The 20467-nt window shown below is 37.9% G+C and overlaps 1 protein-coding gene across 1 annotated transcript in view; it reads left to right on the top strand.

The window, feature by feature from the left end:
• Positions 1 to 20467, top strand: part of CLNK (cytokine dependent hematopoietic cell linker) — a gene marked incomplete at both ends in the record, with an annotated part of 189097 nt that overhangs the window by 150550 nt on the left and 18080 nt on the right. The window contains 2 exons of the mRNA XM_082643369.1: positions 8846 to 8979; positions 19023 to 19100. Coding sequence (XP_082499495.1) covers positions 8846 to 8979; positions 19023 to 19100 — 212 coding nt within the window. The remainder of the gene's footprint in view (positions 1 to 8845; positions 8980 to 19022; positions 19101 to 20467) is intronic.

Genomic DNA, 20467 nt, shown 5'->3' with positions numbered 1-20467 from the left:
CCCCTCCATCAGGAAGCCTACACAAGCCACTGAACCAACCTTATGCACTGGGGGCAGACACCAAAAACAATGGGAACTAAGAACATGCAGCCTGTGAAAAGGAGACTCCAAACACAATAAGTTAAGCAAAATGGGAAGAAGAGAAATATGCAGCAGATGAAGGAGCAAGGTAAAAACCAATCAGACCAAACAAAAGAAGAGAAAATAAGTAATGAACTTGAAAAAGAATTCAGAGTAATGATAGTAAGGATGATCCAAAATCTTAGAAATAGAATGGAGAAAATACAAGAAATGTTTACCAAGGACCTAGAAGAACTAAAGAGCAAACAAACAATGATGAACAACACAATAAATGAAATTAAAAATTCTCTAGAAGGAATCAATAGCAGAATAACTGAGGCAAAAGAACAGATAAGTGACCTGGAAGATAAAATAGTGGAAATAGCTACCACAGAGCAGAATAAAGAAAAATGAATGAAAAGAATGGAGGACAGTCTCAGAGACCTCTGGGACAACGTTAAACACACCAACATTCGAATTATAGGGTTCCAAGAAGAAGAAGAGAAAAAGAAAGGGTCTGAGAAAATATTTGAAGAGATTATAGTTGAAAAACTTCCCTAACATGGGAAAGGAAATAGTCAATCAAGTCCAGAAAGTGCAGAGAGCCCCATACAGTATAAATCCAAGGATAAACACACCAGGACACATATTAATCAAACTAAGAAAATTAAATACAAAGAAAAAATATTAAAAGCAGCAAGGGAAAAGCAACAAATAGCATACAAGGGAATCCCAATAAGGTTAGATCACCCCATAGCTGATCTTTCAGCAGAAACTCTGCAAGCCAGAAGGGAGTGACAGGACATATTTAAAGTGATGAAAGGGAAAAACCTACAACCGAGATTATTCTACCCAGCAAGGATCTCATTCAGATTTGACAGAGATATTAAAACCTTTACAGACAAGCAAAATTTAAAAGAATTCAGCAGCACCAAGCCAGCTTTACAACAAATGCTAAAGGAACTTCCCTAGGAGGGAAAAAGAGAAGGAAAAGACCTACAATAACAAATGCAAAACAATTAAGAAAATGGTAATAGGAACATACATATCAATAATTACCGTAGATGTAAATGGATTAAATGCTCCAACCAAGAGACATACACTGGCTGAATGGGTACAAAAACAAGACACATATATATGCTGTCTACAAGAGACCCACTTCAGACCAAGGGACACATATACTGAAAGTGAGGGGATGGAAAAAGACATTCTATGCAAATGGAAATCAAAAGAAAGCTGGAGTAGCAATTCTCATATCAGACAAAATAGACTTTAAAATAAAGACTACTAGAAGAGACAAAGCAGGACACTACATAATGATAAAGGGATCGATCCAAGAAGAAGATATAACAATTGTAAATATTTATGCACCCAACATAGGAGCACCTCAATACATAAGACAAAGACTAACAGCCATAAAAGGGGAAATCGACAGTAACACACTCATAGTAGGGGACTTTAACACCCCACATTTCCAACACCAATGGACAGATCATCCAAAATGAAAATAAATAAGGAAACACAAGCTTTAAATGATACATTAAACAAGATGGACTTAATTGATATTTATAGGACATTCCATCCAAAAACAACAGAGTACACATTTTTCTCAAGTGCTCATGGAACATTCTCCAGGATAGATCATATCTTGGGTCACAAATCAAGCCTTGGTAAATTTAAGAAAATTGAAATCATATCAAGTATCTTTTCCAAACACAACACTATGAGACTAGATATCAATTACAGGAAAAAAAACTGTAAAAAAATACAAACACATGGAGGCTAAACAATACACTACTAAATAACCAAGAGATCACTGAAGAAATCAAAGAGGAAATCAAAAAATACTAGAAGCAAATGGCAATGAAAACATGACAACCCAAAACCTATAGGATGCAGCAAAAGCTATTCTAAGAGGGAAGTTTATAGCAATACAATCCTACCTCAAGAAACAAGAATAATCTCAAACAACCTAACCTTACACCTAAAGCAATTAGAGAAAGAAGAACAAAATACCCCCAAAGTTAGCAAAAGTAAAGAAATCATAAAAATCAGATCAGTAATAAATGAAAATGAAATGAAGGAAACAATAGCAAAGATCAATAAAACTAAAAGCTGGTTATTTGAGAAGATAAACAAAATTGATAAACCATTAGCCAGACTCATCAAGAAAAAAAGGGAGAAGACTCAAATCAATAGAATTAGAAATGAAAAAGGAGAAGTAACAACTGACACTGCAAAAATACAAAGGATCATGAGAGATTACTACAAGCAACTATATGCCAATAAAATAGAAAACCTGGAAGAAATGGACAAATTCTTAGAAAAGGACAACCTTCTGAGACTGAATCAGGACGAAATAGAAAATATAAACAAGCACTGAAATAGAAACTGTGCTTAAAAATCTTCCAACAAAAAAAAGCCCAGGACCAGATGGCTTTACAGGAGAATTCTATACAACATTTAGAGAAGAATGAACACCTATCCTTCTCAAACTCTTCCAAAATACAACAGAAAGAGGAACACTCCCAAACTCATTCTACAAGGCCACCATCACCCTGATACCAAAACCAGACAAAGATGTTACACAAAAAGAAAACTACTGGCCAATATCACTGATGAACATAGATGCAAAACTTCTCAACAACATACTAGCAAACAGAAGCCAGCAGCACGTTAAAAGGATCATACACCATGATCAAGTGGGGTTTATCCCAGGAATGCAAGGATTCTTTAAAATATGCAAATCAATCAAGATGATATACCATATTAACAAACTGAAGGAGAAAAACCATATGATCATCTCAATAGATGCAGAAAAATCTTCCAAGAAAATTCAACACCCATTTATGATAAAAACTCTCCAGAAAGTAGGCATAAAGGGAACTTACCTTAACATAATAAAGGCCATATATGACAAACCCAGAGCCAACATCATTCTCAATGGTGAAAAACTGAAACCATTTCCTCTAAGATCAGGAACAAGACAAGGTTGCCTACTCTCACCACTATTATTCAACATAGTTGAATGAATGAAATTAGAACACTTCCTAACATTATACACAAAAATAAACTCAAAATGGATTAAAGACCTAAATGTAAGGCCAGACACTTAGAGGAAAACATAGGCAGAACACTCTATGACATAAATCACAGCAAGATCCTTTTGACCCACCTCCTAGAGAAATGGAAATAAAAACAAAAATAAACAATTGGGACCTAATGAAACTTAAAAACTTTTGCACAGCAAAGGAAACCATAAGCAAGATGAAAAGACAACCTTCAGAATGGGAGAAAATATCTGCAAACAAAGCAACTGACAAAGGATTAATCTCCAAAGTATACAAGCAGCACATGCAGCTCAATATCAAAGAAACAAACAACTCAATCCAAAAATGGGCAGAAGATCTAAATAGACATTTCTCCAAAGATATACAGATTGTCAACAAACACATGAAAGGATGCTCAACATCACTAATCATTAGAGAAATGCAAATCAAAACTACTGTGAGGTATCACCTCACAGTGGTCAGAATGGCCATCATCAAAATATCTACAAACAGTAAATGCTCGAGAGGGTGTGGAGAAGAGGGAACCTTCTTGCACTGTTGGTGGGAATGTTGATACAGCCACTATGGAGAACAGTATGGAGGTTCCTTAAAAAACTAAAAATAGAACTACCATATGACCCAGCAATCCCACTACTGGGCATATACCCTGAGAAAACCATAATTCAAAAAGAGTCATGTACCACAATGTTCATCGCAGCACTATTTACAATAGCCAGGACATGGAAGCAACCTAAGTGTCCATCAATAGATGAATGGATAAAGAAGATGTGGCACATACAAACAATGGAATATTACTCAGACATAAAAAGAAACGAAATTGAGTTATTTGTAATGAGGTTGATGGACCTTGAATCTGTCATACAGAGTGAAGTAAGCCAGAAAGAGAAAAACAAATACTTCAGGCTAACATATATATATGGAATCTAAAAAAAAATAATAATGGTTCTGAAGAACCCAGGGGCAGGACAGGAATAAAGATGCAGTTGTAGAGAATGGACTTGAAGACAAGGGGAGGGGGATTGGTAAGCTGAGACGAAGTGAGAAAGTAGCATTGACATATATACATTACCAAACGTAAAATAGATAGCTAGTGGGAAGCAGCCACATAGCACAGGGAGATCAGCTCGGTGCTTTGTGACCACCTAGAGGGGTGGGATAGGGTGGGTGGGAGGGAGGGAGATGCAAGAGGGAAGAGATATGGGAACATATGTATATGTATAACTGATTCACTTTGTTATAAAGCAAAAACTAACACAACACTGTAAAGCAATTATACTCCAATAAAGATGTTAAAAGGAAAATACTGCACAAATTTAAAATAAAGAACAATTAAAGAATGGAACAGCAGTGTTAGTGAAGTGGGATGGTCTTCAAAGACATGAGTCCAGTCAAGTTCCCTCTGGCTGGAGTGGATCATTAGTACTGGGGTCATGTAGATTGTTCTCTACTCATCTTAGAAAAAACAGGTTGCTTAAAGAAATGGCCTGGGGTGGATGAAGGAAATGTTTTGGCCTCCAGTGCCTTCAAGTACCATTAATTCCTTTTTCAGTCAACTAATATCTCACTTTGCTGTACAGCAGAAACTAACACAAATTGTAAATCAACTATACTCCAATAAAAATTCATTTTAAAAAATATTTTAAAAACAACAACAAAAAACAAATATTCACTAAGCACATGGTTTATGCCCCATTGGGCTGGGCCCTAAGCATACAGAATAGAGACAGCCCCATCCTTTAACTGCCCAGTGCGTGAACTCTGTGACGCTATCAGCTTACTGAGTGATGTTCATTCTCCTGGGTAAAAATTCACCCTTGGGTCACCAGTGCTTTGCAGAAATTAGATGTACAGAAAAGAGCACACAATCCAGACACACATAGAGTTCTGAGTCTAGTGGGCTCGCTAAAGCTTACTGGTTTTAAGTTGAACACTTCAGATGAGGGAGACAGTACTCTTCACTTAGACTCATGAAAACTACTTCTCTGTCAATGTAGATATCATTATCCTTATCTAACAAATGAGAAAAAATTTTGAAAATATTCAGTTACTCTTGATAGCTAAGTTACTACTTGATAAACAGACTTTGCTCAATTCTCTGACAAATGAATTCAAGCTAAGCTATTAAGAGCCTAAGTAGATGGATCTCAGGACAAATAGAAAATGATTTTGATATATTGGAAGAGAATCCAGAAAGGTTTGGTGATACTCCAAAATAGTAACATTACTGTCTAAATTTGGGGTGGTGGATGATTTCTTTTCTCTTTTGTTTGTTTTAGTTTTTGTTCACTAATGTTTTCCTTTCTATCTGCATTTTATAAATGTTCTTTGAAATATATGGCTCTTTACTTAGAAAATTATTTTTTAAGTTTTATGTAAGGGTAAGGTTAAAATTTGCGAATAAGTATGGAGAGCTGCTTAAAACACAATGGTTTTATTCTAAGTTTCAAAAGGAACGTCTAGAGCTGTTTCTCTAATAACACTAACAGCAGTAGCATTTATCGAGTGACTAGTATGGATCAGGCACTGTACTAAGAGCTTTATATACATGAGAATTTTCAAATATTAGTAAATATTGATATCAGTGTGGTTCTACAACCCATACCGTTTTTATTAGGCTACCCTAATTTTATTGCCCACCTACACATTGTTCTCTCTATTGTTCTTCCATTTACCCTGTGTCAACCTCTTTATTAATGTAAGCCTCTATTCTCCAAGTAGGACAGTCCTATTTCTTGTGGTTATAAAACACAAATGCAATGTTTTATATAAAGAAAACTTTCCAAAGATTACTGCCATTACTTAAGAACAAAATCAGTTAAATACTTGTAGGGGATTTACATACTCGGAATTTCATTCATTTATTAAGCAAAAATCCATCCAGGCCTTCAGGGGAAATAGCATGGCAAATAGCATTGTTTTTGTTTGTTTGTTTGTTTGTTTGTTTAACTCATTCTCTGAATAGACTACAAATGCACATAGCTGTTTCCAAATTCTTTTTCAAGTAGGATTTTTAAATATTCAAGCAAGGCTCTCAGAGTTGAAATATATTAAATCAGTTGCCACAATATCATGAAAAATTCATAATCACTGAACTCTATTAGGTATGCCACACAAACTGATAATGAAATGCTGATAATGGTTATTTTTTACTCTGAAGTATGTTTTTACTGTTTCAATCCATGTTGAAAAGATAGTTATAGCCATTTAAATAATGTCTTTATGTATTGATTCACTGTGATTTAAAATAAAGTTGTTAAAGTCATTTTTTTTATATTTCAATAACTCTTTTAGTTTTCTCTTGGTTAGGATTTGCCTGGTCTATGGTTCTCCATCCTTTCATTAGTGATCCTTTTGTGTCATTATATTTCAGATGTGTAATTAGCACACAACTGGAATTTTTAAACCAATCTGCATCTGATTTTTAAGTGTTAAACTTACACCATTGATATTTATTATAATTACTAATATTTTTTTTTTTTTTTTTTTTTTTTGCTGTACGCGGGCCTCTCACTGTTGTGGCCTCTCCCGTTGCGGAGCACAGGCTCCGGACGCACAGGCTCAGCAGCCATGGCTCACGGGCCCAGCCGCTCCGCGGCATATGGGATCCTCCCAGACCGGGGCATGAACCCGTATCCCCTGCATCGGCAGGCGGACTCTCAACCACTGCGCCACCAGGGAGGCCCAATTACTAATATTTTTGAATCAATTTTTATATTTTGTTGTGCCTCCTATTTGCCAATTTTATTGACTTTTTTTCTTTTCCTGCCATATATTGGATTTATTTCTTCTTTACTCCTCTTTTTTTCTCTTTCTAGAAAGTTATACAAATTCTATTCTTCCATTGCTTACCTTCAGTGTTTAGCTAAATAAATAAATAGTATGCTTGAGTTTTAAAACTCTGAAGTTCATATCCTCTTCCCAACAATACAGCAAACTTAGGATGATTTTGCTCTGATGGTATGGATTCTGTACTGTGTTTGAAAGTAGAGCTCTTTTCCTTATAAAATAAAATTTGAAAAGACAGAGATGTCTTTAGCATTATTCCTATTTTTAGTCATAAATTGGTGAGTGAAATTAACTTACTATGATGAATGTAATTTCAACTTTAATTGATCAAACACTTTTCTAAAACAAACATTTTGATACATGTAATTCCCTATATTCTTAGACTCATCATTAAAAGCCACAACCCTTGGAACCCTTGAAATAGAACTTTCAATATTTCAGGAGAATTCTTTGCTCTTCTTAGTAAGCCTACAGAGAAATTTGGCATTTTGATGACAAAGAGCAGAATAAATACACATATAACTTGCGTTACAATAACTGGCATATAAATATTTGCTAATGTTTAATTTAGTATTTTGCCTCAAAAATATACTGTGTGAATATAACTATTCCATTTTTTTCAAAGCTCTTATCAATCTACTGACCAGAACTATAACTTTGGTTATGTTTTCTAGACTGAATTAAGACTAAATAGCTTATGATTCTGCCTTAATACTAATCACCCCTTTTCCATTTTATATGTTATTACTGTCTAATATTTTATTTTGATATTGTTTTTATACCCTCAAAGCCTTTTATTTATATACACTTAATCCTTGCTTTAAATTATTAATATATTTATAAATATCTTTTTAAAGTATTCCTTCTAACACGTCACTCCTTCCTTGTGGCCTTAATTTCTTGAAATTCATTTTTTATTAGTGTTTACTGGAATGACACAGTGGAGATGTTATTTTTATTGAAGTATATAGAGAAAATACCACATCAAAACTGAACAAGTGTTTCAATGAACTTTTTGTATTCTGTTACTTTAAAATCCATCGATCTATCTTCCCTTCTAAAGAATCGTTTACACAGGCATGATTTTGTAGCATCATATATTATTCACTTGGAAAACAATGGTTCACAGACCTGAGCAGATACTTTCTATGTTAACATATTTTAGTACATAATATTGTTTTAAATCACATTTGCACATAACACCCCCAATCTCATCAGAAAAGTCAAACTGTGGATAGGCTATTCTGTCACGGTGGCAGATACAAGTTTTTCCAAATTTCAGTTTGCACTTGAAAAGTCTAATTTTAAAATTGGCCACAAATACTACCAGTCACTTTCCATGAAGTGACAGGCTTACTTTGTTCATTTTTATTAAAGTATCTGCCAAGTGTCCAAGTCTGAATAATGATAGTTTGTGTTAGTCATTCTTTCAGGTTAAAAATGATGTTCCATTAAAACAAAAATTTATTCTTTTGCATTTAAAAAATGGTGTTTTCTGAGTTGGGAACAAGCTTGGCTTGTTAAAGAAACTGAACAGAGTTCATTATGGCCAAAACAGTGTGGAGGATAGGGGCTGAATGAAGAAATAAGAGAAAGATTATCTGGGGCCTTATTCACAGATGTTAAAAAGTTTGGATTTTCTTCCAGGTGTAAAGGAAATCATGGAAGGATTTGTACTGGGGGGCGGGGAGGTGGCAAAGTCAGAATTCCATTTTTTAAAGATGACTCCGGATGCCCTAAAGAGACAGGGGCAAAAGCTGAAGCAAGACAACAGTCTAGAGGAGACTGCTGTCCGTAGTGAGATGATGGTGGTACAGACCAAGGTTGCCATAGACACAGGAGGGAGTGATGGGTTCCAGCTTCTTGTCAGAGGGACGCAGTCTAAGACTGTAACACAATCATATTTAAATGTGAATTTATTTTTCCAGATCATAAAGAAAGCATGCAGTCCTATCCTCCTCAGAGATGTCCATCTCCAGCCAGCTATGGCCCTCTGGAAAATTCGCTACATTGTAAAAGTACGAGCAGGAAGAAACCTTTCCCCACAAGGTCTGACGAAGAGGTAAAACAGACACTTCTCTGCAATATTTTTCTAGATGAACTTAGCATCTAAAGAGAGCTTTCTTGAACAGTGCTTAAAAGGAGATCATTATGACTGGATCTGAGTTTTCCCCTTCTGGCTATGTATTATTGGGGTTTAATATTTTTTTAAGTATTTTGCTATATAACATTTTGTATTGCATTTCACTAGATTCATTTTTTTTTTAGTTTCTGCTTTATAACAAAGTGAATCAGTCATACATATACATCTGTTCCCACATCCCTTCCCTCATGCATCTCCCTCCCTCCCACCCTCCCCATCCCACCCCTCCAGGCGGTCACAAAGCACCGAGCTGATCTCCCTGTGCTCTGCGGCTGCTTCCCACTATCTATCTACCTTACATTTGGTAGTGTATATATGTCCATGCCTCTCTTTCGCTTTGTCACAGCTTACCCTTCCCCCTCCCCATATCCTCAAGTCCATTCTCAAGTAGGTCTGTGTCTTTATTCCCGTTTTACCCCTAGGTTCTTCATGACTTATTTTTTTTTAATTTCGTATATATGCGTTAGCATACGGTATTTGTCTTTCTCTTTCTGACTTACTTCACTCTGTATGACAGACTCTAGGTCTATCCACCTCATTACAAATAGCTCAGTTTCGTTTCTTTTTATGGCTGAGTAATATTCCATTGTATATATGTGCCACATCTTCTTTATCCATTCATCCGATGATGGACACTTAGGTTGTTTCCAGCTCCGGGCTATTGTGAATAGAGCTGCAATGAACATTGTGGTACATGACTCTTTTTGAATTATGGTTTTCTCAGGGTATATGCCTAGTAGTGGGATTGCTGGGTCATATGGTAGTTCTATTTGTAGTTTTTTAAGGAACCTCCATACTGTTCTCCATAGTGGCTGTACCAATTCACATTCCCACCAGCAGTGCAAGAGTGTTCCCTTTTCTCCACACCCTCTCCAGCATTTATTGTTTCTAGATTTCTTGATGATGGCCATTCTGACTGGTGTGAGATGATATCTCATTGTAGTTTTGCTTTGCATTTCTCTAATGATTAATGATGTTGAGCATTCTTTCATGTGTTTGTTGGCAGTCTGTATATCTTCTTTGGAGAAATGCCTATTTAAGTCTTCTGCCCATTTTTGGATTGGGTTGTTTGTTTTTTTGCTATTGAGCTGTATGAGCTGTTTATAAATTTTGGAGATTAATCCTTTGTCAGTTGCTTCATTTGCAACTATTTTCTCCCATTCTGAGGGTTGTCTTTTGGTCTTGTTTATGGTTTCCTTTGCTGTGCAAAAGCTTTCAAGTTTCATTAGGTCCCATTTGTTTATCTTTGTTTTTATTTCCATTTCTCTAGGAGGTGGGTCCAAAAGGATCTTGCTGTGATTTATGTCATAGAGTGTTCTACCTATGTTTTCCTCTAAGAGTTTGATAGTTTCTGGCCTTACATTTAAGTCTTTAATCCATTTTGAGCTTATTTTTGTGTATGGTGTTAGGGAATGGTCTAATCTCAAACTTTTACATGTCCCTGTCCAGTTTTCCCAGCACCACTTATTGAAGAGGCTGTCCTTTCTCCACTGTACATTCCTGCCTCCTTTATCAAAGATAAGTTGGCCATATGTGCATGGGTTTATCTCTGGGCTTTCTATCCTGATCCACTGATCTATCTTTCTGTTTTTATGCCAGTACCACACTGTCTTAATTACTGTAGCTTTGTAGTATAGTCTGAAGTCAGGGAGCCTGATTCCTCCAGTTCCGTTTTTCATTCTCAAGATTGCTTTGGCTATTCGGGGTCTTTTGTTTTTCCAAACAAATTTTGAAATTTTTTGTTCTAGTTCTGTGAAAAATGCCAGTGGTAGTTTGATAGGGATTGCATTGAATCTGTAGATTGCTTTGGGTAGTAGAGTCATTTTCACAATATTGATTCTTCCAATCCAGGAGCATGGTATATCTCTCCATCTATTTGTATCATCTTTAATTTCTTTCATCAGTGTCTTATAATTTTCTGCATACAGGTCCTTTGTCTCCTTAGGTAGGTTTATTCCTAGATATTTTATTCTTTTTGTTGCAATGGTAAATGGGAGTGTTTTCTTGATTTCATTTTCAGATTTTTCATCATTAGTGTACAGGAATGCCAGAGATTTCTGTACATTAATTTTGTATCCTGCTACTTTACCAAATTCATTGATTAGCTCTAGTAGTTTTTCGGTAGCATCTTTAGGATTCTCTATGTATAGTATCATGTCATCTGCAAACAGTGACAGCTTTACTTCTTCTTCTCCAATTTGGATTCCTTTTATTTCCTTTTCTTCTCTGATTGCTGTGGCTAAAACTTCCAAAACTATGTTGAATAAGAGTGGTGAGAGTGGGCAACCTTGTCTTGTTCCTGATCTTAGAGGAAATGGTTTCAGTTTTTCACCATTGAGGACAATGTTGGCTGTGGGTTTGTCATATATGGCCTTTATTATGTTGAGGAAAGTTCCCTCTATGCCTACTTTCTGCAGGGTTTTTATCACAAATGGGTGTTGAATTTTGTCGAAAGCTTTCTCTGCATCTATTGAGATGATCATATGGTTTTTCTCCTTCAACTTGTTAATATGGTGTATCACATTGATTGATTTGCATATATTGAAGAATCCTTGCATTCCTGGAATAAACCCCACTTGATCATGGTGTATGATCCTTTTAATGTGCTGTTGGATTCTGTTTGCTAGTATTTTGTTGAGGATTTTTGCATCTATGTTCATCAGTGATATTGGCCTATAGTTTTCTTTCTTGGTGACATCCTTGCCTGGTTTTGGTATCAAGGTGATGGTGGCCTCATAGAATGAGTTTGGGAGTGTTCCTTCCTCTGATATTGTTTGGAAGAGTTTGAGAAGGATGGGTGTTAGCTCTGCTCTAAATGTTTGATAGAATTCGCCTGTGAAGCCATCTGGTCCTGGGCTTTTGCTTGATGGAAGATTTTTTATCACAGTTTCTATTTCAGTGCTTGTGATTGGTCTATTCATATTTTCTATTTCTTCCTGAGTCAGTCTTGGCAGGTTGTGCATTTCTAAGAATTTGTCCATTTCTTCCAGGTTGTCCATTTTATGGGCATAGAGTTGCTTATAGTAATCTCTCATGATCTTTTGTATTTCTGCAGTGTCAGTTGTTACTTCTCCTTTTTCATTTCTAATTCTATTGATTTGAGTCTTCTCCCTTCTTTTCTTGATGAGTCTGGCTAATGGTTTGTCAATTTTGTTTATCTTCTCAAAGAACCAGCTTTTAGTTTGGTTGATCTTTGCTATCGTTTCCTTCATTTCTTTTTCATTTATTTCTGATCTGATCTTTATGATTTCTTTCCTTCTGCTAACTTTGGGGTTTTTTTTGTTCTTCTTTCTCTAATTGCTTTAGATGCAGGGTCAGGTTGTTTACTCGAGATGTTTCCTGTTTCTTAAGGTGGGATTGTATTGCTATAAACTTCCCCCTTAGAACTGCTTTTGCTGCATCCCATAGGTTTTGGGTCGTCGTGTCTCCATTGTCATTTGTTTCTAGGTATTTTTTAATTTCCTCTTTGATTTCTTCAGTGATCACTTCGTTATTGAGTAGTGTATTGTTTAGCCTCCATGTGTTTGTATTTTTTACAGATCTTTTCCTGTAATTGATATCTAGTCTCATAGCATTGTGGTCGGAAAAGATACTTGATACAATTTCAATTTTCTTAAATTTACCGAGGCTTGATTTGTGACCCAAGATATGATCTATCCTGGAGAATGTTCCATGAGCACTTGAGAAAAATGTGTATTCTGTTGTTTTTGGATGGAATGTCCTATAAATATCAACTAAGTCCATCTTGTTTAATGTATCATTTAAAGCTTGTGTTTCCTTATTTATTTTCATTTTGGATGATCTGTCCATTGATGAAAGTGGGGTGTTAAAGTCCCCTACTATGAGTGTGTTACTGTCGATTTCCCCTTTTATGGCTGTTAGTATTTGCCTTATGTATTGAGGTGCTCCTATGTTGGGTGCATAAATATTTACAATTGTTATATCTTCTTCTTGGATTGATCCCTTTATCGTTATGTAGTGTCCTTCTTTGTCTCTTCTAATAGTCTTTATTTTAAAGTCTATTTTGTCTGATATAAGAATTGCTACTCCAGCTTTCTTTTGATTTCCATTTGCATGGAATATCTTTTTCCATCCCCTTACTTTCAATCTGTATGTGTCTCTAGGTCTGAAGTGGGTCTCTTGTAGACAGCATATATATGGGTCTTGTTTTTGTATCCATTCAGCCACTCTGTGTCTTTTGGTGGGAGCATTTAGTCCATTTACATTTAAGGTAATTATTGATATGTATGTTCCTATTCCCATTTCCTTAATTGCTTTGGTTTCATTATTGTAGGTATATTCCTTCTGTTGTGTTTCTTGCCTAGAGAAGTTCCTTTAGCATTTGTTGTAAAGCTGGTTTGGTGGTGCTGAACTCTCTCAGCTTTTGCTTGTCTGTAAACGTTTTAATTTCTCCATCAAATCTGAATGAGATCCTTGCTGGGTAGAGTAATCTTGGTTGCAGGTTTCTCTCCTTCATCACTTTAATTATGTCCTGCCACTCCCTTCTGGCTTGTAGAGTTTCTGCTGAGAGATCAGCTGTTAACCTGATGGGGATTCCCTTGTGTGTTATTTGTTGTTTTTCCCTTGCTGCTTTTAATATGATTTCTTTGTGTTTAATTTTTGACAGTTTGATTAATATGTGTCTTGGCGTATTTCTCCTTGGATTTATTCTGTATGGGACTCTCTGTGCCTCCTGGACTTGATTCACTATTTCCTTTCCCATATTAGGGAAGTTTTCAACTATAATCTCTTCAAATATTTTCTCAGTCCCTTTCTTTGTCTCTTCTTCTTCTGGAACCCCTATAATTCGAATGTTGGTGCGTTTAATGTTGTCCCAGAGGTCTCTGAGACTCTCCTCTGTTCTTTTCATTCTTTTTTCTTTATTTTGCTCTGCAGCAGTTATTTCCACTATTTTATCTTCCACCTCACTTATCTGTTCTTCTGCCTCAGTTATTCTGCTATTGATCCCATCTAGAGTATTTTTCATTTCATTTATTGTGTTTTTAATTGATGCTTGATTCATCTTTAGTTCTTCTAGGTCCTTGTTAACTGTTTCTTGCATTTTGTCTATTCTATTTCCAAGATTATGTATCTTGGAAATAGAATCTTGGATCAGCTTTACTATCATTATTCTGAATTCTTTTTCAGGTAGATTGCCTATTACCTCTTCATTTGTTAGGTCTGGTAGGTTTTTATCTTGCTCCTTCACCTGCTGTGTGTTTTTCTGTCTTCTCATTTTGCTTATGTTACTGTGTTTGGGGTCTCCTTTTTGCAGGCTGCAGATTCGTAGTTCCCGTTGTTTTTTGGTGTCTGTCCCCAGTGGCTAAGGTTGTTTCAGTAGGTTGTGTAGGCTTCCTGGTGGGGGGGACTAATGCCTGTGTTCTGGTGGTTGAGGCTCGATCTTGTCTTTCTGGTGGACAGGTCCACGTCTGGTGGTGTGTTTTGGGGTGCCTATGGCCTTATTATGTTTTTAGGTAGCCTCTCTGCTAATGGGTGGGGTTGTGTTCCTGCCTTGCTAGTTGCTTGGCATCGGGTGACCAGCACTGTAGCTTGCTGGTCGTTGACTGAAGCTGGGTGCTGGTGTTGAGACGGAGATCTCTGGGAGATTTTCGCTGCTTGATATTATGTGGAGCTGGGAGGTCTCTTGTGGACCCGTGTCCTGAAGTTGGCTCTCCCACTTCAGAGGCACAGCACTGACTCCTGGCTGCAGCACCAAGAGCCTTTCATCCACCCATCAGAGGCTGATTCATTTTCCGCTGCTCTTGAAACGACGTGCAGGACTGTGACAGCAGAGGCGGACGTAGACCTGCAGCGGCCACAGGCAGACGGCGGGCTCGGCCCCCACGAGAGACTCCAGCCTCAGCTCCAGCTTCTCCCTGACAGTTTCTGCAATGAGTTTTCAGTGAAGCTTTCTCTCTGTGCTGATGAGATTCATGCTACCTGAGTTGCCCAAAGCCATAGAGCGCTTAACTGTTGGGGCTGGGGTACAAACCCAGCAAATCTGCCTCCAAGATCTGTGTTACCTCACCCTGTCTGAAGCAAGGTCCTGGAGCAACACCCCACTGTGTGCGGCGGCCGGCGGGCAGGACCTCACTAGATTCTTTAGCTTGCATATTTCCAGATTCTAAAAGTGCTTTTTTAAAATTACTCCAAAAAATAGAGATTTAGGACTGTTTTATATTTATTGACTCTTCAGTAATCTTTTAGAATTGATGGGGATTTACATATTGCAATTGTTTTTCCAACAAAAGATCCACGTATTGTATGCTCATTTCATTTGAACAGTCTAACAATCATGTATTGAGCACTTATTCTATACCAGACAACCTTCTAGAAGTTATGGTCTCTGCCCCAGAGGAGACGTAAAGAGGAGGGAGAGAACAAAATAGATAGTAGATGGATTCTTGCTTGCCCTTCATTTATTTCCTGGTCTCTTTCTAAAATATTTTCCATCCCTACAATCAGTTTTTCTCAGACCATGTTGCACTTATACTTAGCTATATGAGGGGATAAAACTTTCTTTGTAAATTCTATGCTCTTTCCTCAATCACTTTGCAACATTACTTATTAAAGTCTTTCACAATAAGGCACAAAAAGACATGCTTCTTCTGGGTCTCCATCCCATATCCTCATATGCTCAGGATTCTGCTACAGAGCTTGCAAAAGATTTTAAGCAGAAGCAGAGCACATAGAATATTTCTGTGGTCAATTGCTCATAATCCCTACAGTGTCCCAAGCGCCATTGGTTGTCCTTATATTTACATTAATTTTGACCTTAATTCTAAAAGAAGTTTCATACTGTTAAGTTTGACTTTGGGGAATGTTTTGCACATAATTCTTTTGTTGCCCCTTCTTACAGACCTGGTTTCCTTTTCCTCATCATCTCCTTCATAAGCGCTGGAATCCCAGGGTCCTAACTAGATGTCTATCCAAAAGTTACATCCCTCCCAGAGCCTGGATTCCTCAAGCATGGGAGAGGCTTGCACTAAATAAGGATTGCCTTGATTTCAACTATTTGAATTCACCATTGTCATCTGTGGCCTATCCTTGTACTATCAATAATAATGTTATACTTATTCAAGTTAACTCTTTTTTTCATTTTATATGACTACTCCAAATAGAAAACCAGTATTACATACATAGAAAGTAATCTTTTTTTAAAATTTATTTGTTTTATTTATTTATTTATTTTGGGCTGTGTTAGGTCTTCGTTGCTGTGCACAGGCTTTCTCTAGTTTCAGTGAGCAGGGACTACTCTTTGTTGCAGTGCACATGCTTCTCATTGTGGTGGCTTCTCTTGTTGCAGAGCATGGGTTTTAGGCACATGGGCTTCAGGAGTTGTGACACGCGGGCTTCTGTAGTTGTGGCTCACAGGCCCTAGAGCACAGGCTCAGTAGTTGTGGCACACAGGCTTAATTGCTCCGTGGCATGTGGGATCTTTCCAGACCAGGGATCGAACCTGTGTCCCCTGCATTGGCAGTGGATTCTTAACCACTGCACCACCAGGGAAGTCACAGAAAGTAATCTTAAAACTAATTGCAGCATTCTACTTCTAGGTATATACCCAAAAGAAATGAAAGCAGGGACTCAAACAGATTTTTGTACGTCCATCTTGACAGCAGCATTATTTACAATAGCCAAGTGGTAGAAACAGCCCAAATGTCCATCAACAAATAAATGGATAAAGAAAATGTAATAACATTATTCAGCTGTAAAAAAGAATGAAATTCTGACAGGTGCTACAACATAGATGAACCTTAAAACATGATACTAAGTGGAATGAGTCAGACACAAAAGGACAAATATATGATTCTAGCTATATGAGGGTAAAATAAGTAAATTCATAGAGACAGAAAGTACAATGGTGTTTACAAGGGGCTAGGGGAGGAGATAATGGGAGTTGCTGCTGAATGTGTACAGAGTTTCAGTTTGGGATGATGAAAATATTTTAGAGCTGGATCGTGATGCTGGCTGCAAAGAAATATGAGTGTGCTCAATGCCACTGCATTGTATGTACAATTGAAAATGGTTAAGTGGTAAATCTTATGATGTGTATATTTTATCATATTTTTGAAAAAAATTTTATTGTAGCTCAAACAAAACAAGGCTATTAAATTGTAGCAGGAGGGGTGGGATAGGGAGGGTGGGAGGGAGGGAGATGCAAGAGGGAAGAGATATGGGGATATATGTGTATGTACAGCTGATTCACTTTGTTATAAAGCAGAAACTAACACACCATTGTAAAGCAATTATACTCCATTAAAGATGTTTAAAAAAATTGTGGCAGGATGCCATCACTCGCTAATGAATCTCAGCATAAGGAGAGATTAGAAATACCAGAGAGATATTAAGGACAAAATAGCACCAAAATGAAATACCCCTCTTGGTTTATTCAAAGGGCTAGAAAGAGAACTGAAAGGGAACCACTTTCCCCTCCAGGTAATTCAGAGTTCTCTAATGCTGTGATTGAGCAGCACCTAAACTCACCAGCCAGCACTCATGATCACACCTGGAGAACTACGGGGTTATAAAATCTCGAAGTGTCTTCCAGCTTGAACAAATAAACAAAATCAGAGTAGATGAAGCACACCATGACTGAGCCCTGCCAAGCCCCGGGACTAGCAGAGAGGCCCCCCAGAAGAAGCAGACCACTATCAGCTCAGAGAGCTCCCAGTTCTGCAGAGAGATGCCCTTTGAGGGCACTTTCTCTGAGCTGCCCTTTGTTTCTGGAGCCTGTTACCTGGCTTTGCTGGAGTGGAACAGGTCCTGCCTCTGGACCTTCAGCACCTACCCTCCGCTAGAGGTAGGGACTAGGTAAAAGAATTCATTCCAAAGGAGACCTCAAATAAGAGGCGACTTTGCCCCCAAACTTGATGGAAGAGAATGGCAGAGCCAGGGAGAAGGAGAGTGAGGAGAAGGAGGGATTCCAGGCAGGGTGTGGGGCTAGCTCATGCCAAGCCCTGAAGCTGTGTGTGTCTAGACAACAGCAAGCACATCTGGCTTGTCCTCAGACTGGAGAGCGGGGCAGGGAGAGGAAGTGAGGCTGGAGAGTTGGGAGGGAAGCTAACTCATGCCTTTCCCAGTGGCGCTCACATATGCTTGCTGTACCCATCATTGGAAGGATCAAGATTGTGCTGGGAGGACCAGGTATTTTGGGAGACCAAAGACCTGATGTTACATCCCTAGTTCTTGCCACGTGTAACAGAAGTTGACTTCCTGAGCCTCCGCTGTCCTGGCAATGCCTGCCTCACAGGATTCTTGCAGGCATGGACTGGGATAATGAATTAGGGATGTCCTTGGAGACGTTGGACTCATGCAAAGGATTATTTAATATTATTATCCTTGGGACTCGGTAAAGGAATTGCAGATCCATGGTGCATCTCTGACTGCCCTTCCTTCTCTCTGTTATGTGGATTTTACAATCAAAAGAAATAAATTAGTATAAATAAGGTAGTATGGCACAAGGAGAAAGCCAGACAGACTAGGGTTCAAATCCCAGTACTACCACATGGGACTTTAAGCAATTGGCATAAAGATGCTCTCAAGCTGTACCTGTCTTCCCCTCCCCTGCTGTTTCTATGGTGCCTAGGTCCTCATAGGGATCATAAACAATATATATCCCACTTCAATAAGCTTCAGCAGATACAGGTTCAGACAGCATTGACAGATAAATGGTTTTTATCCATTTTGAGTTTGGTGCCAAAGCACTTTTCTCAGTAGATGGAGTGACATTTCTGGTTACTTTCAATGACAGACAGATTTTGTCATGCCAGTTTCATAATTCCTAAGCTGCCATTACTTTTTCTGTGTCTAACTCAAGATCCAGGGACAGAAATTTTATACTGCATATCTCCAATAAATCCAACTGTGATTTGGCACTAGTGGAATAAAAACAAATTTTAATTAATAATTAATCGTTTCCTTTGACCCTAAAATATTCATCCTTTAAACCTGTATTGCAGGATATCCAGCACAATGAATGGTACATTGGAGAATACACTCGCCAGGCAGTGGAAGAGGCATTGATGAAGGAGAACAAGGTAATACCTTCTCCAGGGCCCATCATATTGTTTCTGTAGTCATCTTATGGTTTTCTGCCCATAGGTCACAGGATGTAACAAGCAGTGCGTCTTGATGTAGTTCTCACCTCACCCTGTATTTCTCAGTGTTGGGGAGGTTGTCGTTGAAAGTGGGCTTTCAAACAGAGTTTTAGATTTGAGACTTGGTTGTACCACTTATCAGCTGCATGACTTTCTCAAGTTCCTACATATCTGTAAATGCAAGTTTCTTTCTTTGTTAAATGAAAATAGCAAAATCAACCCTAAGGAACTATTTTGGAGAGCAAATGTGGAAGCTGGGGTATAAATGGAGGTTGCAATAGAAGGTGCCTTCCTTCTGCTTTGTTCAAGTTTCATCTCCTTCCTCCAGGTCTGCCCAAGGTACAGTTGGGTTTTTATGTCTCACTTCTTCAGGAAAGGAGCAGGGATCATGAATGCTGTAATAGTCAGTATGTGATAGGTTATGCTGTAATAACAAACAGCCCTCACAATAGCCCAGAGATGGAAACAACCTAAGTGTCCATCATCGGATGAATGGATAAAGAAGATGTGGCACATATATACAATGGAATATTACTCAGCCATAAAAAGAAACGAAACTGAGCTATTTATAATGAGGTGGATAGACCTAGAGTCGGTCATACAGAGTGAAGTAAGTCAGAAAGAGAAAGACAAATACCGTATGCTAACACATATATATGGAATTAAAAAAAAAATGTCATGAAGAACCTAGGAGTAAAACAGGAATAAAGACACAGACCTACTTGAGAATGGACTTGAGGATATGGGGAGGGGGAAGGGTAAGCTGTGACAAAGCAAAAGAGAGGCATGGACATATATACACTACCAAATGTAAGGTAGATAGATAGTGGGAAGCAGCCGCAGAGCACAGGGAGATCAGCTCGGTGCTTTGTGACCGCCTGGAGGGGTGGGATAGGGAGGGTGGGAGGGAGGGAGACTCAAGAGGGAAGGGATGTGGGAACAGATGTATATGTATGACTGATTCACTTTGTTATAAAGCAGAAACTAATAAAAAATAAATTAATAGATTAATTTAAAAAAAAACCAGCCCTGAGATCTCAGTTGCTTAACATAATAGAACTTTATTTTTTGTTTGAGCTCCATGCTCAAGACAGGTTTGGGTGGGTAGACCCAGACTGCTAGAGGCTCCATCTCAATGTATGCTCACACCAATCACATACTGCTTCTCAACACATCCTCTCAAATTTAACATGCTGTGTCTTTGCTCACATTTCATTGGCCAGAGTAAATCCCATGACCAGACCTAACTTCAAAGAGGGTAAAAAAGTAAAAAGCTACATGTGACCAAAAAAAGAGAAAATCTGGGA

The sequence above is a fragment of the Mesoplodon mirus genome, assembly GCF_964341445.2.
Source record: "Mesoplodon mirus genome assembly, chromosome: 2".
NCBI classification, from domain to species: Eukaryota; Metazoa; Chordata; class Mammalia; order Artiodactyla; family Ziphiidae; genus Mesoplodon; species Mesoplodon mirus.
The sequence above is the reverse complement of the archived record's forward strand: the minus strand, read 5'-3'. Positions and strand labels throughout refer to the sequence as shown.